This window comes from Elephas maximus, chromosome 13 (genome assembly GCF_024166365.1).
Source record: "Elephas maximus indicus isolate mEleMax1 chromosome 13, mEleMax1 primary haplotype, whole genome shotgun sequence".
In the NCBI taxonomy this organism is placed as follows: Eukaryota; Metazoa; Chordata; class Mammalia; order Proboscidea; family Elephantidae; genus Elephas; species Elephas maximus.
Window position 1 is genome coordinate 21,302,587 of NC_064831.1, and position 26,084 is coordinate 21,328,670.

General features: G+C 39.8%; 1 protein-coding gene across 1 annotated transcript in view; it reads right to left on the reverse strand.

Annotated features, from left to right (window-relative positions):
• Positions 1-26,084, reverse strand: part of RXFP1 (relaxin family peptide receptor 1) — a 134,634-nt gene that overhangs the window by 95,294 nt on the left and 13,256 nt on the right. The window contains exons 2-3 of the mRNA XM_049852805.1: positions 23,750-23,907; positions 19,859-19,996 (exon numbers count right to left, since the gene is read on the reverse strand). Coding sequence (XP_049708762.1) covers positions 19,859-19,996; positions 23,750-23,907 — 296 coding nt within the window. The remainder of the gene's footprint in view (positions 1-19,858; positions 19,997-23,749; positions 23,908-26,084) is intronic.

Below are 26,084 nucleotides of genomic sequence, written 5' to 3' on the forward strand. Positions count from 1 at the left end.
CTCACTTACGTGAGACATCCAGAACAGGTGACTCCATGGAGGCCGAAGTTTATTAGTTGTCAGTAGGGCGGGGGGAAGGTGGAAATGGGGAGGTACTGTTTAAGGAGTACTGGCTTTCTGTTAAGGGTGATGAAAAATTTGGAAACAGATAGTGGTGTTAGTTGCACAATGCGGGGAACGTAAATAATGTCACTGAATCGTACCAGTAAAAATGGCTGAAATGGCAAATGTTTTGTTAAACATATTTCACCACAATAAATAAATAAGTAAAACTAAAGAATGCAAATAAGATCACTTTTGTGTTTTGTTTTCAGTCTGTTATATAAACTGGGCAAAGAAATTATTGATTAGTTACATTCTACCTATCCACCACCCATCTGCTAGTTTGTTGTTCTGTGGTGGCTTTTGTGTTGCTATGATGCTGGAAGCTATGCTACTGATATTTCCGATACAAGTAGTGTCTCCCATGGTAGACAGGTTTCAGCAGAGTTTCTGTTTTAAGAAAGACTAGGAAGAAAGTCCTGGCAATCTACTTCTTAAAATTAGCTAATGAAAACCCTAGAAATCACAACAGAATAATGTCTGACATAGTGCTGAAAGATGAGCCGCTGAGGTTGGAAGGCACCCGAAGAACACAGGGGCTGCAGCAATGGACTCAAGAATACCAATGGTCATGAGGATGGCACAGGGCCGGGAAATGTTTTGTTCTGTTCAACACGGGGTCATCATAAATTGGAGCTGAGTCAATGGCAACTAACAACATTCTATCTATACAATTCTAATGTTTATGTGACTTTGACTTTAAATATTTAGCTGTTCCTTTTTGATTCCTGTTTTTCTGTTGTCTGTTTCATTTCTGTCATTGCCTCTCTTAAATCAGAATTGTGTGAATCATACAAAAATTTATTTAAAAGCAACCAGAAGTAACTATTAAAAATGATAAGTTCATTATCATTTTTATTCATGGAATAAATGACAGCATTACAAATCATTAAGGTTTTACTAAAACTATGTACCAAATTAATTTTCTTATTAGTGTTATATATTGTTACATATTTATAAATGTTATAAGTAAAACATGTAAGTGTAAGGGGGAGGGGGAGAGCTTCCACTCAGGAAAGAAAGAAAGGAAGTGGTCCCTCCAGGGGTCCCTGATTTGGCAGTTAAACCTTAAACCATCAGAGTGGTCCAGCCCATAGAAAGTCAACAAAAGGGAAGGCAGCACCATGAGAAAGATGTAAGGGGGAGGTAAAAGAAAAGGGTATAAAACTCTAAGAAAGCGACTGTATTGGGGCACTCAGACTCTCTCTGTCTGAGTAGCCCGCTTGACGCTCCCTAGCCAAATGTACTTTTGCTACTAACCCTCTGCTAGCTAATAAACCTCTGCTCACTTGGCACTACTTGTCTCAGTGTTTGAATTCTTTCCTACACCGAAGACAAGAACCGAGGCATTCTCTCCGGTAACATAAGTAGATAAGTCATTTGGCTCTGGATACATTGAGGCATTGACTGCCCTTGCAAACATGTACCAGTTTGTTGTGTATCTACAAAGCATGGGTGAAAAGTGGGGTTGCAATGTTCTGAAGACTTTAACCTAGTAGCTCCCAGGGCCTTGTTTGACCTTGTGGAGCAGGTGAACACTGCATGCCCATGCTCGTGAGTTCCCACATATCTACCTGTACCTCAGGAGGTAGTAATGGAAATGAGGTGCGATGACAGTGTTCCAGAATGTAGGGTTGTTTTTTGTGGGTAGTGTTTCAATTCATGAGATGAGTTGCTGGGAGACTGGCAGAAGAGGCTGATTTTCTTTCACTCTGGTTTCTCTGCAGGCCGCATATGTAACTGAGCTTTTACAAGCGGGCTATTCCAGTTTGCTACGTTTTGACCATGAATAGATGGTGCAATGTTTAAAATCATGAGCTTTGTGCTCTTTTCTAATCCCTGTCCCTCACCATTGCTCTCTTGCCCTTCTTCTGTTTTAAGGGATACCATATATATGGCCTGTCATGGAGTGAATTATGTCCCCCCAAAAATGTGTGTATCAATTTGTCTGGGCTATGATTCCCAGTATTGTGTGGTTGTCCTCCATTCTGTGATTGCAATTTTATGTTAAGAGGATTAGGGTGCGATTCTAACACCATTACTGAGGTCAAATCCCTGATCCAATGTAAAGGGAATTTCCCTGGGGTGTGGCCTGTACCACCTTTTATCCTACAAGAGATAACAGGAAAGGGAAGTGAGTAGAGAGGGGACCTCATACTACGAAGAAAGCAGTGCTGGGAGCAGAGCGTGTCCTTCAGACCCAGGGTTCCTGCACAGGGAAGCTCCTAGTCCAGGGGAAGATTGATGACAAGGACCTTCTTTCAGAGCCAACAAAGAGAGAAAGCCTTCCCCTGGAGCTGTTACCATGAATTTGGACTTCTAGCCTACTGGCCTGTGAAAGAATAAAATTCTCTTTGTTAAAGCCATACACTTGTGGTGTTTCTGTTATAGCAGCACTAGATGACTAAGACATGGCCTTAGTTGCAACATTTCAGCCCAAAATATCCAAATTACGTAGCTGCTTTTGCTTCTTCTCTTTACTTTCTCTTTCTTAACACTACCCCCTTTCCCTTCCTTGTACCTCGGCATAAACACACTCACAAGGTGGGGAAAAAAATAGAGGGAAAGGAGAGAGAGGTGTTGTCAGGATGGAAGTGGAGAACTTTAAAATATCAAACAAATTTTGTCTATGTTTAGTTAGAATAGCAGGACAAATCTGCTTAAACTTTTCAAGTCAGAGCACATAGTTTGTGAAGAGAGCTCTTTTTAAATAGCAAAATCTTCAAGATTTTTTAGTAATTAGTTTTTACCTTCTTTTGCAGTTTTCCCAAAGCATTTTCTTCTTCTTCCCACCCATTACCCCCTCCCACCGGAAGGCAAGAATATAGAACATAGGAAATGCAGCCAACATTGCAAAGTTGGGAAGTTAGCATATTTAACAAAACAGCTTTTAGTATATGTGTTTCTGTGTTTTAATAGCATTCTTATTTTAAGGGTGTATGGAGCAATGACCAGAACTGCTTTCCATTTAATTTTACTTTATTATCTATCTCACTGAAATCTGACTGTCTGAGTTTTCATAAGGCAAGACAGCGTAGTGTAAACAGTACCGTGCTAAGAGAATATTGTTTTACAGTACCTGGTTTCTGGTATGTATTTGTAGTGTTGTATGAACAGCATCAATCAAAATAACTTTATTTTTACTAAAAAAAGATTTTTTTTTAACTAAAAATGATATAATGATGTCATGAATAAAAAACATCTTGCATGCTGCATGAACTCAAAAAATATTTACTCATCGAATGAATCAGTGGAGCTCTGCCCACAAAGATGTTTCACAGAAAACCTACTCTTTTATACTAAAACCAAATTTGGAAACTGGGCACCAGTCAACAGCATAGGTTTCCAGGCTTCTCCACTGGAGTTCTGATTTATTTGGGCAGTGTCTTAGCTATCTAGGGCTAACCCCAAAAAGAAAAAGCACCCACCATCAACCAAAAAAACCAAAATCTGTTGCCATTGACTTGATTCTGACCCATAGCAACCCTATAAGACAGCATAGAATTGCCCTATAGGGTTTCCAAAGAGTGGCTGGTGAATTCAAACTGCCGACCTTTTTGTTAGCAGCTGAGCTCTTAACCACTACACCACCAGGGCTCCATCTAGTGCTGCTAACAACAGAAAAATCACAAGTGGATGGCTTTAACAAACAGAAATTTATTCTCTCACAATTTTAGGAGGCTAGAAATCTGAACTCATGGTGCCAGCTCCAGGGGAAGCCTCCCTCTCCCTGTTGACTCTGGGGGAAGGTCCTTGTCATCAGTCTTCCCCTGGTCTAGGAGCTTCTCAACACAGGGACCCTAGGTCCAAAGCACGTGCTCCACTCCTGGTGCTTCTTTCTTGGTGGTATGAAGTCCCACTCTTCTCTGCTTGCTTCTCTCTTTTATATCTCAGAAGAGATTGACTCAAAATACAACCTAATCCTGAAGATTGAGTCCTGCCTCGTTAACATAACTGCCTCTAATCCTGCTTCATTAACATCAGAGAGGTTAGGATTTACAACACATAGGATAATCACATCAGATCACAAAATGGTGGACAACAACACAATACTGGGAATCACGGCCCAGCAAAGTTGACACATATTTTTGGAAGACATAATTCAATCCATAGACAGTATGGGGCCTGCAGATATGTATTTGCAATAAGTGCTCTCAGGGATTCTTAGAGCAAGTTTTGGAAGCACTGCATTATGGGATCCTTTCAAGTCAACTAAACCCCCTTTTGCACTTCAGTGGACAGTTAGATTTAGTAATAGGAAAAAAAAACTGTCTATGCGAGGGGGTATCTCTCCTTTTTAGCAAAGTTGCCCATTGTAACCATCAGTGACAATCAGGTTTATTGCAATCTGCATCATATTATGCTTATTTATGTATGTGCATAGTTTTGCATGTGAAAGCTGGACAATGAATAAGGCAGACAGAAGAAGAATTGACGTCTTTGATTGTGGTGTTGGTGAAGAATATCGAATATACCACGAATTTGCAAAAGAACGAACAAATCTGTCTTAGAAGAAGCACAACCAGAATGCTCCTTAAATGCAAGGATGACGAGACTGCGTCTTACATACTTTGGACATGTTGTCGGGAGGGATCAGTCCCTGGAGAAGGACACCATCCTTGGCAAAGTACAGGGCCAGCAGAAAAGAAGAAGACCCTCAGTGAGATGGACTGATACGGTGGCTGCAACAATGGGCTCAAGCATAACAACAATTATAAGGATGGTGCAGGATTGGGCAGTATTTCCTTCTGTGGTATACAGGGTCGCTATGAGTCAGAACCAACTGAACAGCACCTAACAACAATAACATGTACATAGTTTATCTTCTTATTAGAGTATGGTAGGAAATAATTTTCTTAACGTGTATTTTTGTATACCTCAGTGACTACTAAGGTGTTTTTAACATAGTTAAAGTATGTCTCTTTCTAGCTCTCACAAAGTGTGTCAAGTATATAAAAGCCTAAAGCACTGTTTTCGTTAGTTAAATTTAGTTCTATGGGAAAGTGGGTTGGGCACGCCAACTGAGTTCTGAACAGTGGGTCTGTCTTCTCCAGTGTTATCAGAGTCCCCTGGAATTGGCTCTGGGGGCAAGGAGTAAGGTCTGGATAGGGACGAGGAAGGTCCAAGTTCCCTGGGTGCACTAACTTGTCATGGTGCTATATCAAACTTTGCTCAGGTAGTTTCCAAGGATTCTCCTTGAAGAGAGAGTTCTGTAGTAAGATATGTTTGGCAAATGCTGCATCCTATATACTCACTTGGAAATTAATAACGCACGCTAATATGATGAAGCAACAACTCCGGAACCAAAGAAATGTCTTTAAGTTTGTTGAACCCTTTTAATATGAGAGTTGGGAAAACATCGTGGAAAGTATTTGCTTTTGCATTTGTATAAACTTATCTGTCTAGTTCAGTGGTTTGCGAAGTGTAGATCTGGGACCTTGGCATTAGTATCACCTGGGAACTTGAAAGAGAGATTCTCAGGCCCCACAGCAAGGTACTGACTCAGAAACTCTACAGGCGGGGGCTAGAAACCTGTGTTTAACATCCCTACAGGTGACCTGAGGAGCCTTGGTGGCATGCTTGGCTGCTAATGGAGAGGTCAGGGTTCTAATCCCCCAGCAGCTCTGAGTGAGGAAAGATAGGGCTATATCTGTTCCCTTAAACAGCCGTAGGGCAGTTGTACTCTGTCATATAGGGATGCTAACAACAACAACAGGTGATATGAAGCCTGCCAAAGTTTGAAAATTTCTGGTTTAGAAAAATTTCTTTCCAGGTACTCTGTGTGGGTAATAAAATAAAATTGTCTTCTTTAGAAAGTAAACCATTAAAAAGCTTGTTACAGGCTTGATAGTCACCAGGGGTGTTCATTAAAAAAGGCAGATTCCTGGGCTCCATTCCTTTCTATTAAATCAGAATTTCTGGGGGGTGGGGTGGGACTCAGGACTCAGCTCTTTCATCAGTATAACCGCCCCCCCCCGCCAGGTGGTTCTCCTGCAGGTAGTCCTCAGAGTACACTTCAGAAATGTTCCTATAGATTGTAGGGCTGAGAACACCACTCCCGGATTCCTTGATGTTTGGATTTTGAATAATCAAAACTTGAGGAACTGGTGCCTCTGTCAAGAGGGGTCCAGAACAAACGAGGATGTGACGATGCTCATGTGTTGAAAGGTCTCATCTTTTATTAAATGAAAGAATAAATACTACAGTTATGACGTGTACATGCTTATTGATGAATGAAAGAAGAGGGAATTAATTAACATACAAAGTCTGGAATTGTGCAAAGTGTAGCGTTGCTGATTCCAATGTATTTACTCAACTTTCAGCACCCTTTCTTGGGACCCACTGGAACATCTTTTGCTCAGAAAGTAACGGTCCCTAAGACTAGAGGTGCTCTGGTCCGTTAGAGTAAACCTTGGGATGCAGCCTGGCCAGGCAGAGCAATTCATCGATGGAGTCGTGTGGCACCTCCTGAAGTTTAATGACAATTACAGCTTGCTGGGGTCTTTCTGGGCTCTTAGCATCTTTGGGGAATCCTTCAGTAGTGCAGATGGTTAACATGTTTGGCTGTTTACCAAAAGCTTGAAGGTTCAAGTCCACGTAGAGGTGCCTCAGAAGAAAGACTTTGTAATCTACTTCTGAAAAATCAGCCATCGAAAACCCTACGGAGCACAGTTCTACTCTGACACACGTGGGGCTGTCATGACTTGGAACTGATTCAACAGCAGCTGGTAACTGGTAGTATCTTTGGAGGCAACTCAAAAGAAATCAAGGGACGTAATATTATCCTGGACAACTTATAAAGAAAATCAAGGCCGCTAAGACACTGCCTTTTGTGTTCTATCTAATAGGAAGTGCTCCAAGAAGAAAGTGTGTATGGAGGTAACCAACCCAAGCATCACTGAAGAAACACAGATAAATGTATTTGAGGTTTAAAGTAGGTCTGTATTTTTTGAAAAGGCAAGAGTTCAACTACTTCAATATTCCCAATGTTATTTTGAGAATAAATAGCCATTTTTAAATGTATTTTAATACATAGTACAGGATTGTATACTAATACATGCTATCCTCCTGTTTTTAAGCTTAAAAAAGACAAACCATCAACTTTAATGTAATATGCTAAAATGAGAATAGCTAAATCTATATCAAACTGCCTGACATTGTCATCATTGTGATGTTTTTATTTCTGTGTGGCTTCGAGTCAATTCCGACTCATAGTGACCCTATAGGACACAGTAGAATTGCCCATAGGGTTTCCTAGGCTGCGTTCTTTATGACAGCAGATAACTGTAAAAAAAGTGTATTTAGGAAATGATGGGATATTTAGTGTTCTAGAATTTTAAATGCAGTGTCAATTAAAAATTGAAAGAGTCCTTGAATATGCTTCAAATATTCTTATTTTCCCACTTAAAAACATATATTATCACCATCACCCTCATAAATAAATACTGCTTTTCTAATCTCATAGATTAGTAAATGCCAAGCCAGTGACAGGAAAATATTCTGAGATATTGACAAAGCCTTTCCTTTCTCAGATCCCTTGCATTCCCCGCCCCTTTTCCTATCCTAGGCAGCTAGAGTTTTCTCATTGCCTTAGGGAAAGGATGACACAGAAGTCTGCTGATAACAAAGAAGTCAGATTTTTGGTATTTGATTTTCAAAGGCGTAGGCTGCATTATTAACAATTGATTTGGGAAAACAAAAAAGATTTAGAGCTGGGCTTTGCTGTGTCCAGACTGGATAAGAGATGTGGCCCAGAAAGGGGAGCTAAGGGAGTTTTTTCTCTCTCTTATTCCCAGACTGAACCTAGGGGAAATCACAGTTTCCACGTTGATTTCTGGGCTCTGAGAGCAGTGGTGGTCTGGGCTTTGTTGCTAAGTAAATTTTTAGCCTACAGATATGGCATGACCCACAGAATTGTTGCACACTTTGGCTTGATATGGGAATGATCGAGTAGACAAGGCCAGAATGAAAGTCGCCAGGTCCTATACCATTCCATGATCGGTTTGGGATCAGACCATTGTGGTCTGCAGGGTCTTCACTGGTGATTTGTCAGAAGTAGATCACCAGGCCTTTCTTCCCAGTCTCCCTTGATCTGGAAGCTCTGCTGAAACCTGTTCAGCATCATGTCAACACACAAGCCCCCAGTGATAGACTTGAGGTTCATTGGCTAGGAATCGAGCCCTGGTCTGTCACGTGGGAAGCAAGAATTCCACCACTGAACCACCAATATAGATGGACTTAAATATGACCGTGAAAATTCTCCAGGGGTTGAGCCTGGCTCAGAAGTAGCTAAGTGTTTCTGTGAGTCCTAGAGTACCAAGGATGTAGCTGGGAGAGGTATTAGATGTGATGGGTCTAAGACAGACATGATATGACAGCAGTGACCTATGGCAGAGGACTAGATGGATTGATGTGCATCTCAGGGGATGCTGAAATCTCCAGGTGATGTCAGAAAACCCGGTGCTCTGCCCTACAACCGTTCATGTGATGTCTAGGTGCTGTAGAGACTACTGAACTGAACTGTGACTCCAGGGAAGGGAAATGAGCAAGGCCTTCAGCTGCATTGGTTTAAGATTCTACCACTTGTAACAGAATAATAATAAAAACAGGTTTATACCTCTTATTTACCTGACAATGTGGCCTAACTGCCAGATCCACCTTGTGTGGTGCAGTGCTTCAATTTTCCCATTTTTAAAGGGAACACAAACAGTTCTTTTCTCATGGGTTGTCATGGAAATTTTATGGGGTAGAATATAGAGAGCACTTAGAACTGTACCACGTACATTGCTATAAAAATAATAACCATTCTTCTTATTATTGTGTCTTATTATCATACTTGTCATTTTTATTTTGGAAATTCATCTGATCTCTCACATACTACATTCTAAAAGAAAATTAATGGCTTATTTTTTTTTTTCTACCAAGATGCTGAAGACACGATTTAAAGGGAGGCCCTGAGAGTTCAAATTTTGTCAGTTGGAGATTTGTTTGAAGGCAATACCATAAAATGATTATTATGGGTTGAAATATCCCAAAAATATGTGTTGGAATCCTAATTCCTGTACTTGTAAACGTAATTTTGTTTGCAAGTAGAGTTTTCTCTGTTATGTTAATGAGGTCATACCAGGGTGGGTGTGTCCTAAACCCCACCAGTTCTGCGTTATAAAAGGAGCAGATGAGACACAGACACACACACACAGGGGAAGACAGGCACCATATGAAGACTGTGTATGTGCCAAGGAACCAAAGAGCACCCTGGACTGCCTACAAGGAAGGAATTGATACATCCAAGACCCCGATTTGGACTTTCAGCCTCTAGAACTGTGAGAAAATTAGTTTCTTTTCTTTAAAGCCACCCACTTGTGGTACAGCAGCCTTAGGAAACTAAGACAATGACTAGTATCATGGGTATTGTCTCCTCACCTGATCAAAAACCAAACCAAGACGAAACAACCCAAGCATTTATTTGAATTCCATGGTAACCGTGATGTCAGAAAATTTATGGAACTTTTCTGAGCTCCCATGTTCCTTAGCAGTAGGATTGTTGTTGTGTGCTATCGAGTCCATTTCGACTCATAGCAAAGCCTTGTGACAGAGTAGAATTTCTGCATATGGTTTTCTTGACTGTAATCTTATGGAGGCAGATTGCCAGGTCTTTCTATCTCAGAGCCTCTGGGTGGGTTCCAACTGCCAACCTTTCTGTTAGCAGCCGAATGCTTAACAGTTTGCACCACCAAGGATCCTTATCCAATTTATAGTGGGGACGAAATGAGACAATGCATTGAAAGGATTAGCACCAATATACCGAGTGTTAAAATATAGTAGGTGTTATTAATTTTATTATTAGAGCTCTTATTAGCAAAAGCAAATGGGTTAAAAAGAAGCGTCACAGATAGTTATCCAAAGACTAATACAAGTTGGATTTTCAAGATGTAGACCGAAAATATCCACCGAATAGAACAATATTCAAATAGAGAATTGATAATAATGACACCTAAATGGGGTAGGGGAAGCCAAAGTATAAGAGATTTTTGGAAGGCATTGGAATAGAAAGCCTTACTTCTGTGCAGTGACTTTCATACTGGCAAGCAGTTTGCAAAGTTTTGATAAGCTGAGTCTTTGCTATGTTGGTAAAATATGTGTTCTATTATTTTATCTTATTTTAACTTTGCGTGTGTGTTTGTGAGCAAGGAGACAGGGAAAAGTTAGTGATGTTGAACTCCAGAAAGACCCACAAAAAGCATATGGTTTGAGTTTGGGACAAGCCAGAAATGAACGTGAACAGAGGGTTTTATGACATATACTATTATGAGTAAGAACTGCTCTTTGAAAATGGTGTCTAGAACTCACTATAACCAGACTCAGGACTGCTTCCATGTGGACCAGGACTTCGTGTTGGTTTTAATATCACTGTAGATATCACTCTCTTCTCCACCCGCATCCAAAATCTGGAGATGTAGTAGAAGAAGCCTTCTGTTTCCTCTATGGGTTACTGAAATACTAGCATGGAAACAATGACAAATGCCCTTTTCCCATAGACAGGCTGCTGAAGTGCAGAGTTGGTGAGGGATGTTTAAAGAAAAGTCTACAGAGGAGAGGCTCTGCACTCATGCCTTTGCAGAAGATTAATTCAACCTACCTCCAACAGGTCGATGAGGTTGGGTTAGTGTAACCTTGAGGGGAAACCCTCTTTTCTCAGCCATCATCTTATGATACAGAACAAGGAACAGTAGAGAAATTCTAACTCGGAAATGCAGAGTTCTTTAAAAAAAAAAAAAAATCTATGGATCAAGTAGTCACTTGAGATTATGTTGGCATCTCCTATCTGGAGGGGAGATGAGAGAGCAGAGGAGGTCAGAAGCTGGCGGAATGGAGAGGAAAAGAGAGAGTGGAGGGAAGGAGCGGGCTGTCTCATTAGGGGGAGAACAATTAGGTGTATATAGCAAGGTGTATATAAATTTTTATATGAGAGACTGACTTGATTTATAAACTTTCACTTAAAGCACAATAAAAAAATTTAAAAAATCTAGATAGAGTGAATTAAATATTTACTGAAAATCTGAGGCTATCTTAGTATTTTATCTTGACTACTGAGTCAGTATTGAATTTAAAATGAGAACGAACGATTCCTAAATGAGAGACCTCTGCTTTCTGTAGTTAGGTTTCCTTGGTGTTCACTCAGACTTAACTTCTCTCAGGTATCTGAGAGTTTTATCAGGGAAATTGAAAGGCCCTCAATGCCACCCCCCCTTTTTTTGGTTTGTCAGTGATGAATCACATTACTCTGGGGACTTTTTTTTTCATCTTCTACTCTATTTGAGTTGGTCTGATACTGGTTTAAATAGAAATAAAAAATGAGTTAGTGGCACATGGCGAAAAACATACAAATATTACATAGGAATTATATCAAATAGTCTACAAAAACAGTACATTTCCATATTAATTTTTTTCAATAAGAATAAAAACTATTACAGAAATCATATAATCAATTTATGTGTGTGTGTGTATATATATATATATATATATATATGTACACACATACCCATTGCAGTTGAGTCTATTCCAACTGATAATGACCCTATAGGACAGAATAGAACTGCTCCATAGGGTTTCTAAGGCTGTAAATCTTTACAGAGCAGCTATACATATACAAGGAGCCCTGGTGGCACAAATGATTATGTGCTCAGTTGCTATCTGAAAGGTTGGCAGTTCAAACCCACCCAGCAGCTCCATGGGAGAAAGGTTTGGTGACCTGTTTCTATAAAGATTACAGCCAAGAACATCCTATAGGGCAATTCTATTCTGTCATACGGGGTCGCTATAAGTCAGAATCAACTCGACAGCAATGGGTACATAATTTTTACTTTTAGAAAGTCAGAGATTCCCATGAATTCAACAGTCCATGAAAAATGTTCAGTGATTATTCGAGTGTTCAGTTATAGGGAAATTACTTCATAGGTTGTCTAAGAAAACTGGACACTTAATACCCAAATAAGAGTACTTGTTTAATATGTTCTTGATGATACAAAGCAGCAGTTCTTTCTAATATAATTAGTTCATGGTATAGTTCAATATATAGGAAATCAGTTTAATTTATTTGATGGTTTCATTTTTTTTGGTGACCCCAAAATTTTGTTTCCATTACTTCCATTTGATTTACTTCTCCATTTTTATAATTATTGTTGATGTCAGTGTTTAAGTAGCTTAAGAGAATAAGGAAGAGTTTGTGGAGCCAAGTTTTAGAACCTATCCTTAAAGGTCTGATTAAGAAAGCATTCCTCCCTTACATTAAAAAAGATTTTTACTTGACAATTGTCTTACCTAGTGCTTGCAAAAATGCCACAAATGGGTGGCTTTAAAGAACAGAAATTTATTTTCTTCCAACTTCTGGAGGCTCAAGATTTGAATTCAGGGCATGCTTCTAGGGAGAGGCCATTTCCTGTCTATTTCAGCATCTAGTACCTGCCAGAGGAACCAGTGACACAGTGGTTAAAGCGATCTAATGTCAGCCAAAAAGTCGGCGGTTCAAAACCACCAGCCACTCCATGGGAGAAAGGTGCTTCTGTACAGATTTACAGCCTTGGAAACCCTATGGGGTCGCTATGAGTTGGAATTGACTCCATGGTGGTGGGTTTGGTTTTTAGTGCCAACAGGGTCACTATGAGTTGTAACTGACTCCGTGGCACCTAGCGACAACAGCCACAACAACAACTGTTGGTATTCCATGGTATCTGTCTTCCCCTTGTGTGGGTTTCTATGTCTATTCTACTCTTTCTTCAGCCCAGAAGTGATTAGTCTTAGGACCCATCCGGCATTGGTATGACCTTATTAACACATCAAAAGAAACCCCCCTATTTCCAAGCAGGATCATATCCACAGGTACAGATAGCCAAGTCTTCAATACATATTTTTTGGGGACATAATTCAATCTGTAACAAAGATATACTATTGAGTTGTAAATAAACATTCTAAAAGTGATTTTTACCTGGTTTTGCTTTTATTTGTACGATACGATATTGGTATTTTTACGTGACTGCAAATATACTTAATGCTACTTATTCAAATATGCATGAGGCTTACATATTCTGAAAAGAATCAACTTTCTGACTTAATTAGCATTAAACAGAATTTAAATAAGGATATTTTAAAAATGAATTAACTGAGAGCATGAATTATCCAGATATTATAAAATGAAACACACACACACATACATCACACACAGCTGGCAAAGAAAATTAAAGCAAAGAGGAACAAGCAAAAATTACTATATCTCATAATTTTACCACCTGAACCCTAAAGATGGTGATGAAATTCTGCCACTGTCCTGACAAGTTCCAACCTACTCACCTGTGGTCAGCAGCAGCATGCCAAGCAGCCATCTTTGAAGTTTTGCACAGAGTTCACAAAATTTTTTTTTTTTTTTTGTATTTCTAAATGACAACAGCTGGTAGAGTGTCAGCTTTTCTTATAGAAATGCAACAAATCTCAGCTAATTGATAATAAAAAAAAAAATAGTGGAGTTTATTTGCAAGTTGAAGAATGCTTTCATACCCTATTGAAAACTTGATTCTCATTTTATTTCTGCTGTTGCTACCACTTTGCATAAATTCCTAGTTTTTGCTCACTTGTTTAGGTCAGTGGTCCTCAACAGTTAGTGGGCATTAGAATGACCTGAAGAGCTGGTTGCAGCAGAAGACTGAGTCACCAGCAGCATGTCTGATTCAGTAGGTCTGAGATGTGCTGGGAATTTGCATTTCCAGCAAGTTCCTGGGTGACACTGATGGGTTTGGTTTGGGGACTACATCTGGAGATCAGGCGGTCAAGGTCAATTTTAGGAGAGTTAAGTGATTCTGGCATAAGAACACCGGTAACTGTTTGAAATAGTATTTGTTCTACAGACATCTCTTCATAAGAGTGACTTATGATTTTCCCCATACTTCTAAAACTAGTCTTGGGGGTTTCCAAACATTGAGAATGGCAAATGAAGATGGTATTAATTCCAAAACTGGAAGCAGGAGTTTTCAAATATTGACCATAGGGAAGAAAGAGTGTCTTAAAATGTAAACGCTTTTTGTCTAATGAAAATGTTTTCATAATAATTGCTTTTCAAATATCACCTGTGTTTCTAATTATCAGTATTAGTCGATTAAACAAATAGAAGACACATGCACACATACACACATGCAGCTCATTTTCATATGACGATGTCTGGAGTATTTTAATGCACATATAGCTAGAGCTTGAGCTCTTCAATATTCCATTTTTATAAAAGTCTGTGGTAACACCACCATTCCCCACTCATGCCATAAGTCCCTAAGCCAACAAATTGGCAGGTGCCTTACTAACAGATTGCTTGTGCTATCTCGACTCAACTTGCTTCATACGTCCTTGGTTTAGAGTCCAATTAAATCAAATATAAGCACCTTCAGGAATAGGACTGAAAAGAACTCCAGGGTACCTGCCCCATATGATAGTCAGTAATCTGACCTGCACACATTTATTGATTGCCTACCGTATGAGAAGTCCCTGGATGGCACAAGTGGCTAGTGCTCATTTACTAACCTAACGGTTGGTGGTTTGAACCCCTTCAGTGGCACCACGGAAGAAAGGCCTGCTTCTGTAAAGATTACAGCCGAGAAAACACTATGGAGCAGTTCTACTCTGTAACTCATGGGGTCCCTATGAGTTGGAATTGACTTGATAGCAAAGGTTTGCTTTGGTTTATTATATGCCAAGTTCCTGGGTGGTACAAATGGTTAAATGCTTGGGTAATAATGCTATGAGTCAGAATCCACTCGGTGGCAACGGGTTTGGGTTCGTGGATTTACTGACCAAAAGGTTGGTGGCTGGAGTTCATCCGGAAGTGTTTCCGAAGACAGATCCGGTGTTCCATTTCTGAAAAAATCAGCCATCGAAAACCCCATGGAGCACAGCTCTACTCTGACACACAGGGGGTTGCCATGAGTCAGAGAAGACTTGGGGACAACTGCTTTTGCTTGTTATGTTTTAAAATTATACGGCAAGCATTTTTACACATGCATCTCACTTAATTCTCACAATAAGTTTATTATCCCTGTTTCATAAATGAGAAACTTGGGACATACCTAAAAGTTGAGGGATCTTCCTACAACCCTCTAACTGTTCCCATTTTAAAAGAAATCAAAGTAAGTGTGGACAAGTTGTTGTTGCTGCGATTGTTTTCTGAACTACTGGCAATATAACATTTTATGTTCATACCTTTCGGAGTGGGAGCCCTGGTGGTGCTGTGGTTAGGTGTTCAGTTGCTAACCCAAAGGTCGGCAGTTCCAACCCACCAGCCGCTCCTTGGAAACCCTAGGGGGCAGTTCTACTCTGTCCTCTACAATCGCTATGAGTTGGAGTCGGCTCAATGGCAACAGGTTTTTCTCCCCCCGCCCCCGCCCCCGCGCAGGATTAAACAGTTTGTTAGGAGATTTCTATTTTAGCCAATGGCAGAGATGGGGAAACTCTTTGCCTTTTAATACTACAAATCGTTTTTGCAAAGCTGATAGTTACGGACACCTTTCTCATTGAAAATGCACATGTACACAAGTACACGCCATTTTACAAACAGTTCTCAGGTGGTTCACAGACCCACCGAAGGTTCTTGTGTCTCAAAGAGTCCATTGACTATAAGATACAAACCACTATTCAGAAACACTTAGCCCAAGAGGTTGGGATAGCAGCAATCGATTACTGCCACATAAAAATGAAAAGTAATGGTCAAGAGTTTGTTTTCTTTTGAGTACAGATTCCTAAATGGTTGTAACAGCCAACTTATAAAATCAATGAAGTGAGCTAAATAATGATTAAATCCTAATTTATGAATATGGTGGTGACTTGGTTTGAAAGAGAAAAGAAATAGGGGAAGAGGTAAGCATGGGAGAGAAAGGGAAGTTGAGACAGAGTAAAAGGGGCTGGGAGACAGTCTACGAGGCAGACTGGAAGAGGGAGATGAGAGACAGACAGAGGTCTAGACCAGCGGAGGGCAGAAAAAACCCTGCAAGGAAGAAAAAGTCCACCAGAAAGTGAAAGAGGAAAAAGGAGAAACCATTGTAGGCAGATACATTTCTAACCAGATTTTTGTCCTGTTTAAGTACTGTTTTCACAAGAATTAAACCAATGCTTGTTGTCAGAAGTAAAATCTAAGTACAAACAGAACTTTATGTTTTTCCTACTACTATATTGCTTTCTGTTAAAATTCATCAGCATTTAAGGTAATGAACATAATAAAGGGCTAAATGCAGAAATCTGCACATTTTATCTCCCTAAATAACAAACTTTAGGTATATTTTCAGAAGAAGTGGGAAAACTCACCCATTTCCCAAGTACCCCAATCAGCAGAATACACATGCACGCATATATACACATACCTACGAGCGCACACACATTCATATACACAAAACTGCAAAATCAAGAGTGTAGAAAACTATTATGCCTTCAGGTGTCAGCTACTGTTTCAATAAGTAAATAAGCAACCCATGGTTGTTCCCAGGAATTTTTAAATTGTTTAACAGAGTGGGCTTCCTACAGCCACGCAAGCTGGACTCTGAGTCACCGAGAGTTGTTGGTAAGAAAAGCAGTTATAATATCAGCTGTGGTAGGTTTTGCAACAGTGGGTGCAATTATTGCCCTTACTGGATCCATGCGCCTTGCAGTGAGACTTTGTAGCACCTCCCATTGAAGGTGGGGGCCTATTTCCCACCTTTTGGAACAGGGCTTGCCTGGTGACGTGCTTTGGCAATGACTTGGAAGAGATAGTGGGCCAGTTCTGAGCCTAGACTTCAAGGAGGCATGCATGCTTCCACTTGCATGGTTGGGTGTCATGTGTCCACCATTAGAACAAGTTTGGGCTAGCCTTCTGGAGGATAAGAAAACACATGTTAAGAGCTTGGTTGCTAACCAAAAGGTTGGCAGTTCGAATTCACCAGCAACTCCTTGAAAACCCTATGGGGCAGTTCTACTCTGTTCTACAGGATCGCTATGAGTTGGAATCAACTCAACAGCAACTAGTTTGGTTTAGAGTGGAGTCATCCCAAATATCCCAGCCAAGGTCCCAGGCACCATAATGAAGCTGATCCACAGATGACTGCAGATGCAGGAGAAATTTCAGCTGAAACCAGAACTGCCCAGCTGATCTCAGCCGAGTCCAGCCTAAGCTGCTGATCTACAGAATTATGAGCTAAATAAATGGCTATTATTTAATCCACTAAGTTTATTATATAGCATTGGTTAAGTGCTCAGCTGCTAACCAAAAGTTCAGTGGTTTGCACCCATCAGCCACTCCTTGGGAGAAAGATGTGGCAATCTGCTTCTGTAAAGAGTAATCTTGGAAACTCTATTAGGCGGTTCTACCCTGTTAGGGTCACTATAAATTGGGATCCACGCGAAGGCAATGGGTTTAGTAGCTAACTAAACCAAACCTGTTGCTCTCATATTGATTCCAATTCATGGTGATCCCAAGTATTTCAGAGTAGAACTGTGCTGTGTAGGATTTTTCTGGCTGTAATCTTACGAAAGTAAATCGCCAGGCCTTTCTTATGTGGCCTTGCTGGGTAGATTTGAACTGTGAATCATTTGGTTAGCAGTAACTGTTTGCATCACCCAGGGACTACAATAGTTAACTAAATAACGTCTATATGCCATGTACCCTGTTAAGCATCTTAGATACATTATCTTACTAAGTCGTTTTAACACTCCGTGGACAGATACTCTTATTGTTCCCATTTTTATAGGTAAGAGAGCAGCCAGTTTTACTTCCTTCATAGCCAGATTTTCAACCGCAGTCTCTATCTGTAAACCTCAATGTTGTATTACCTTTGTCTGAATTTGCTGGATGGAGGTAATACAATGCATCAAGAGCCATGGTGGCATGGTGGTTAAGCTGGTAACCGAAAGACTGGCAGTTCTAACGCACCAGCCACTCCAGGGAGAAGGGTGTGGCAGCCTGCTTCTGTAAAGAGCTCAGGCTTGGAAACCCTATGGGCAGTTTTACTCTGTCACGTGGAGTTGAGACTCAAGGACACCCAACAAGAACAACAACACAATGCATGCATGAGAAAGTTGCATGACTTCAAGGATTATTACTTGAAGAATTGTTACTTGGTCTCTTTAAAATTAGCACCAAAGCCAGAGTTTCCAGATTTTTTTCACTGAGAAACTGCTTTTGGGGTGAACTTGCTGCTCCTACTAGGTTTCTTTTCCTGCTTCCTCCTGCCTTTTCCATTGGTTGCCAGTGGGAAGCTATCACAATACAATATCTAGGACTCCCTATCTGCATTGCCAGCAGGTTGAGGACAAGCGGTTGGCAGCGGGCAGATAATTCTTCCAGATTTTTTTTTTTAAGGATTTGCTTAGTATTAAGTTATATTAACAAGCCATTTTCTTTTTAAAAGAGAAAAACACATAGCTAACCAAATGAAAGGGACTTGCAGCTTAAGCTCACAAGTTTATGTACTGTGGGTCTGCTTGGTCTACTGCTACCACCTAGAGATAATGTTCTAGACTAAAAAGTTTAATTTTTCCGAGGTGGTGCCTTAAAAAGTGAGTAATACTTGAGGCAGTGATGACTGCAAGGCTTCTTTAGTGTAGCAGTTAGTTATGTAGAACTTTGAAAACTAACACTGTTTTGCATGATTTTGTCCTCCAAAAATAGAACCTTATTTCTCTATGAGCAAGAAAGCTTATTATTTTATAATATTAACCAAGACTCTTATTTCTATAGTGAGTCAAATTCTGGCAGTTCAAGTTCTTTTATAAATTTGTGTTTTCAAGGCTGCAGAAATTTTAACAAATTCTAACTGAAAGCCAAGTTTCCCCAGGTGCTCTGGTTGACTGGAAGTCTCACTATTGACTTTAGAAGATCATAGGTATGGTTGCTGGCTAAATTGAGCTTACATATTATTTTTTCTCTTGTAGGAGGCCTCACTTTCCCTCTTTAACTGTTGTAAGCAAAAGTAAAGAAAGAATAATAGCATCTAACACTTGCATTAAAAAAAAAAAAAAACCAACCCATCACCATCAAGTCAATTCTAATTTATAGTGACCCTATTTTTTTTTTTTTTTTTTTTATAGGACAGAGTAGAACTGACCTATAAGTTTTCCAAGGAGTGGCAGGTGGATTTGAACTGCTGACCTTTTGGTTAGCAGCCTGAGCTCTTAACTACTGTGCTACCAGGGCCACGAGATACAGGTAAAGCTGGTTAAAACTATACCACGGCGGTGTAGCAGTTAAGAGCTCGGCTGCTAATCAAAAGGTTGGTAGTTCAAATCCACCAGTGGCTCCTTGGAAACCCTATGGGGCAATTCTACTCTGTCCTATAGGATTGCTATGAGTCAGAATCAACTCCACGGCAATGGGTTTGTTGTCAAGTTTACATAATTGGTTATTATTGAATCCTGGTTCAAACCCTGGCAGTCTGGCTCTAAAGTCCATATTCTCAATTTCTATACCATTCTGCCGGTAAGAGACAGGTTTTCTGGGTTAAAATACTATACATGCAATAACTATTTTCCTGAAATACTGTCTGCCATACTATTCCATAGAAATAAATTTCATTTAAGCTAATGAAATAAATGTAAGATTTCCTTAAGCAACATATATTTTATATTTAAATTCAGTTTTCTCTTTTCCCATTTATCTTTTTGTTAAAAGGAGTCTCAGTGACTTCCCCTCAGTCCTTTTGCCCGTTCACAAGTCTTTTTGCTTCTTGCTGTGACTACAGCTGGCTTCACTCACCACAGTTGTCCTCATCGGCCCGATTTCCACAATCATCCACACCGTTGCAGTGAAGAAACTGAGGCAGACACTTTGTGATATTCCCACAGGGGAAATAGCCAAGGGAGCACTTGGCATCCTGTCCACTCCCGTGAGCAACTGTGATGAAAAGGAGAGAGAAGACACAGTATTTGAAAAAGGTAATACAAAGACATCATGTCATAGACAATTGGCCTTCTCATCCTGATATGTACCACTCTCCATATGGCAGCCTCACTTTACTTACTAATCTGATGCGAACTACTTTCCAAGAACCTCCAACCCAAATAAAATGTTCATTTCCATGTCTCCCAGAGTTGCCAGGATTCTCCTCTCTTTGCCTCTGTTCATGCTGTTTCCCACCTGGAATGTCTTCCACATCCATCTTTTTCTATGAAATGTATGCTCATCCTTTATAGTTCAGCTCGATACCCTTCTTCTCCTTAAATTTCTTTTCAGCAATCATTCTAAAAATCAGGAGTTTATTGCACTCTTACTAATGGCTTAGAATCAAGGCTAGTCTGGTACTAAAGGAGGAAGAAGACAAAGCATGTGCCATGTGTTCATTCATTTTTTGAATAGTTCCTATATGGGAGGGCCTAGCATGCAGCATTGAATGAAATAGAATTCCTGCCCTCATGGAGATTACCATCCAGCAGGGAAGATACACATCAAACAGGTCAACTAATTATTACAATTATGAGAGTTTCAAAAGGAAAGAAAACAGGTTCTGCAATGGAACATAACTGAGTGCTGGGGCTTTATACAAGGGGAGTTAGTGGGGGGCGGGTTCTGTAACAAGGTACCATTTAAGCAGAAACCTAAAGGAAGAAGAGGAGGAAATCAGCAGTGGGCATGGGGGAGGTGGAAAGTGGTGAGGCTGGTTGAAATGGTGACGGAGAGGCTCAGGCAGAGGATCAGGGAACGGAAGATTGCTACAAGAGCAGAGTGAGCAAGGGCGAGTAATACGAGCTGCATTGATGAGGTTGAAAGGTATCTTGTGGTCGAGTTAAGGAGTTTGGATATTATTTAAAATGCCAAGAGACCACTTGGGAAACATGTGTATTTTAGTAAGATCACCCTGGCTGCTAAGGGTGGGGTGTCAGTGGGTAGGAGATTAGGGAGGGAGAAAGTGAAAGCTGGGTTGTCAGTCTAGTCATCTGGGTGAGAGATGATGGTGCCGCTTCATATGAGAAAAGCGGACACATTTGAGATGTAGTTTAGAGGCAGAATGGACAGAATTTACTGAATTGGCTTGAGAAGCTAGGCGCATGGAGTGCCATTACCGAGATCCTCTGGTGCTGTACAGTAGGGTGTAAGAAGGGATACGGCTCACTTTCCCCATTTCCATCACATCTACGAGATTTTCACCACATGAGCTTTCTAACTTAGCTCAACACCCAGTTCCATTCACCACCGCTTGGCCTTCTCAAGGCCCCATTCTCATTGCAGAGGCCCCGTTAGGTTTCTCATCTATTCCCCAATTCCTGGAACAACACTGTCATCACCATCACTTTCCCCCAATATTCGGGCTCCAGCCTTGTTGGAATTCCTGCTTCAAATTTTACTGCTTTCAGATAGGTAAGAGTATACTACTATTAAGACAGATAATTCATTCTTTTTTGGGGGGGTGGAAATTAGTCACCATTTGTAATCCATTTTCCTAAGGAAGAATGTGTGGTGAAGACCAAAAACTACTTTTAAAATTAAAGTTTTGGAATATCATCTGACTTTATATATTTATACCTCTATAAAGAAATATTAACTAGAATGAGGAGGACCATGAAAACTTTGGGACTTCAGAAAGCAGTTCACATTAATCTTTCCCAGCAAACTTCCAATCTACACCAACAAGCAATTAGTTCAATTTCAGCACTTACTGGTGCTCAAATTGTGCTGAGCGTTTTAATCTTATCTCCCCACCCTGCAAGGAATAACTCATTGTAAATGAAGTCTGGGTCATTATTTGTTAAAAAAAAAAAAAAAATTTTTAGTTTTTTTATTTGTTAAGGACCCTGCAAATTACTTGTTCAATAGAAAAAGTGATATAATTTAAGCAGTAAGAATTGTTCCATGGAAGGTATTAAAAAAGGAATGGAAATGGACCAATAGTTGGTAACATTCTACATGGCTGTTGTATTCTGACATCGAAGGGTAACTATGCCACTTTTTAATCTCAGATTTATATAATTTCAAAGATTATTGTAAACTCCAAATATAACCCTGTTGCTCATTATCCTTACTAAGTTTGTAAATCTTTGGAAATTTCTAGAATATTCGTAAGTTATGAAGAAAATAAAAACAGAATAGTTTGAACAGTCAATAAATAGTTTATTATGTAAAAATATATTTACAGTCTATGTTAGTGCATGAAAACAATGAAAGTAACCATTTCATTTGTAAAATACAATGGGACTTTTTAATAATAGGGCATGCAACATTCTCATAGAGAAGTGACTCATCTGTAACAGACTTTGGCTGCGCACTGTTGTTGCAGAGTGCATAATTTGATGAAGGAAATAGTGAAATTTATGTAATAATGAGTTATGCTGTAAAGAGTGTTCTCACTTGTGAAATTATTTAAAAATTATTTATTGATATTCTTTCAACCAATTGATTAAAACAAAGTCAAAACAATATACTTGTATGCCAGAGGACATCAATTCTAGGACATCACACACTTCTGAGATTTCAAGTGTACATATAAATACATTGATCTGCGTTGAGGTTGATTTTTTTAGGAATACACTTCAAAAATTGATGTTTTCGGAAAAACCCTTTGATGAATTGTCAGCCTTCACCCAGAGACACTGTTTGGAGGTATTTTAATTAGACATGGCTGCCTCTGTTTTCATGCTGCTGTCTTGAAGAGTCTTCTCCTAATAATTTACTTTTATGAATGTTATGCTTTTATGTCCTTTCTATTTTTTTAAATTTATATTTGGAGGTAGATACAGCTTTTCTACGATTGTGTCATGAAATCAGTCCTACATTTTCATAATATTATGATTCAACAGACGTATTAGAAATCTGAAATAGGAAGCGATATTTTTTTAAGTGATTTTTTATTTTGAAATTATCTCAAGCTTACAGAGAAGTTGCAAGTACAGTGTAAAGAACTTTTTTCACCCTGATCCATTTCAGAGTGAGTTGCTGACCTGATGTGCCACCACTCCTAAGCACTTTAGTGTGTATTTCCCACAAGCAAGGACATTCTTCTACATAACCGCAGTAGAACCACAAAACCAGGAAATTAGCATTGATACCATACCAAAACCAAAACTCATTGCCATCAAGTGAATTCTGACTCATAGTGACCCTGAAGGAGAGAACCGCCCCATAGGGTTTCCAAGATTCATATCTTTAGAGAAGCAGACTGCTACATCTTCCTCCCACAGAGCAGCTGGTGGGTTCAAACAGCCGGCCTTTTGGTTAGCAGCCAAGCACTTAACCACTGCACCACCAGGGCTCTTTTATTGATACATTACTACCATTTAAATCTCAGAACTCATTCTAGTTTCACAAATTGCCCAAAAATGTCCTTTAGAGTAGAAGGACCTAGGTAAGAATCATTATTTGCATTTAATTGTCACGTTTCTTTACAGTGCCTGCCACCAGCTCTCCCTATGGACAAGCTCCTCACCCCACTTGGGTTCCAGAATTCCTCTCTGGGCCTCCGTGGCTCCTCTATTACCCCCAGCATGGATGAATACCCTGCTTTGAACCACCAAACGGCTTTTAGACCCAAGTTTTCAGGAAGAGAATTAGAAGGGCAAGTGGCTAGAAAGTTATAAAAAATTAGATGTGGGAAAGTTTTTTTTTCCTTTTACTGTGATTTCTCATAGAATTATATCCTTAAGAACAACAAATAGCCATACTGTAATAGCACTAATAAATAGAAAAAAAATTGAGTCCCTCTGGAAAAGTATGCCCGAAGAGGTACAGAAGTAATAGTTCCTAGTGGAGCAAGTAAGCATGCGACGGCAGTGCGACCCGGCTCTCCAGCTGACCCGAGTGCTGTCTGTTTTGCCCTGAGTTAACCCCGGTGAAGATCTTGGTATATTTTCATGTTTCCTAAGATGAATTATGGTGGTGTGACCCAGCTCTCCAGCTGACCCGAGTGCTGTCTGTTTTGCCCTGAGTTAACCGTGGTTGACAATTTTAAAGGAGTGAGATAGAAAAGACTTTATACTTCAGTGCAAATTATCTAACTATCCTTTCAGACTGACACTTCTCAAAAAGTCTCTCTAGCTGTGGTGCTATAGGAGGTTCAACTTTTTCATCCCTGTGTAACTTCCAGCCTCCCTTGGCTGTAACTTTCCTTAGAGTTTGGATCTCCCCTCAACCTTTTTATCTCTTACTTCGTCCACCTACAGGGTAACAGCCTTCTTCCAAATGTTTGAATACCCATACCTAGGATCTTACCAGCTCAGATCTTACTATCTCAGATCTCCTTATAAGGCAGCTCAGACCTCCTTACAAGGCAGCTTCTCCCCACAAGCTTTTCCAAAGGATTTTTACGTGTGGAACTGTGAGAATACGGGTGGGAATTTGAAAAGATACTGTTATTAGAATGTGAAGGGTTACTAGTTGCATTGGATAGAACCATTCAGGTGTGGTTGAAAGGTCAGCTTTTGAATAGTTTTGCATTTGAATTGTCATACTTAGGATCTATAAGTGTGTCGGTTGGGAAAATCAATAACTGGATTAGTAAAATCAGAATGCTGACTGACTCAGAGCATTGAATTTTGATAATCTAGTAAATTTATACTGGGGATATCGATAACTAAGATTGGAATAGGGTGTGCTATGGTAAGAAAACTTGCTACTGACCAGCCAGTATGCCATGCTTACCAACTCCTGAGAGGGAGCTTCAATGTCCTGGCACAGAATACTAAATAAATATATTACATATTGGGAGTTGAAAATCAAAAGTATCAAAGAAATCGAGAATCACAAGAATGAAAGAGTAAGAAGAATCTAAGCTCATGAGGTATCTGTGGTGTGTCTCCAGTGCTGTGAGTACAGGCAGAGTCAGAGAAAAGCAGGAGATACTCAGAATCTATGAGGATTCCACAAAAACAGAATCGTGGTCCTACCAGACAGAAGGAATAAGAAAAGAAGGAATTTAACCAGGCAGTGAAGAAATTAGTGAAGAAGTTGGCTACACCTTCGTTGGAGGCACAGAACTCAGCCTACTATCTAATTAGGTCATAAAGTTGAAAAAGGTTATGGATAAATGAGGTAATGGTAGGCCAGAAAAATTGTGAAAGGCTGAAATGGGCAACAAAGATCAGGATTATTGTGCCACATTGTCTCCAGTTTACATTGTCTTTGAGCTATTTATAACTCTGTAAATTGTAGAAAATTTACAGTGCAGCAAACTATGTTTGCTCATAGAATGTGTGATGGAGATACAACTGATTATTGTCCAGTGGATATTGGTCAGTTTTGCATCTATTAAGGAAGTTTATTTCAGCATAGCCTATGGATCTGTATACCACATTTTTATGCAAATAGGAAACCCTGGTGGTGTAGTGGTTAAGTGCTATGGCTGCTAACCAAGAGGTTGGCAGTTCGAATCCGCCAGGCGCTCCTTGGGGCTCTACTCTGTCCTATAGGGTCGCTATGATTCGGAATCGACTCGACGGCAGTGGGTTTTTTCGGGTTTTATGCAAATAACATGCACCTTCTTCATTTGTTTGCCAACCGTGCCCTCCTATCATACTTCGAGGTATTTTTGTAAGCTCCACTATGCCAATTTTTTTTTTTTTTTTTTTACATTTGCTGGGCACAATTGGCAAACAAATGTAGAAGGTACACATTATTTGTGTAAAAATACAACGTGTGTGTTTTTTGAATTCTCCTTCCAATGGGTTGTAACATCTTATTGGTTCTCTCATTGGTACTGTGCTAAATAAAATCTCTGAGACATATTCATATATATATATATATACACACACACACACACACACACACACATATATGTACCAAATGAGACCTGGTTAAGGCAGTTCGAATCCACCAGCCACTCCTTGAAAACCCTGTGGGGCAGTTCTACTGTGTCCTATAGGGTCACTATGAGTCAGAATTGACTCAACAGTAATGGGTTTGGTATTTTTTTGGTTTGGTTTTATATATACCAAAAAAACCCCAAAACCAAACCCACTGCCATCAAGTTGATTCCAACTCATAGTGACCTTTTGGA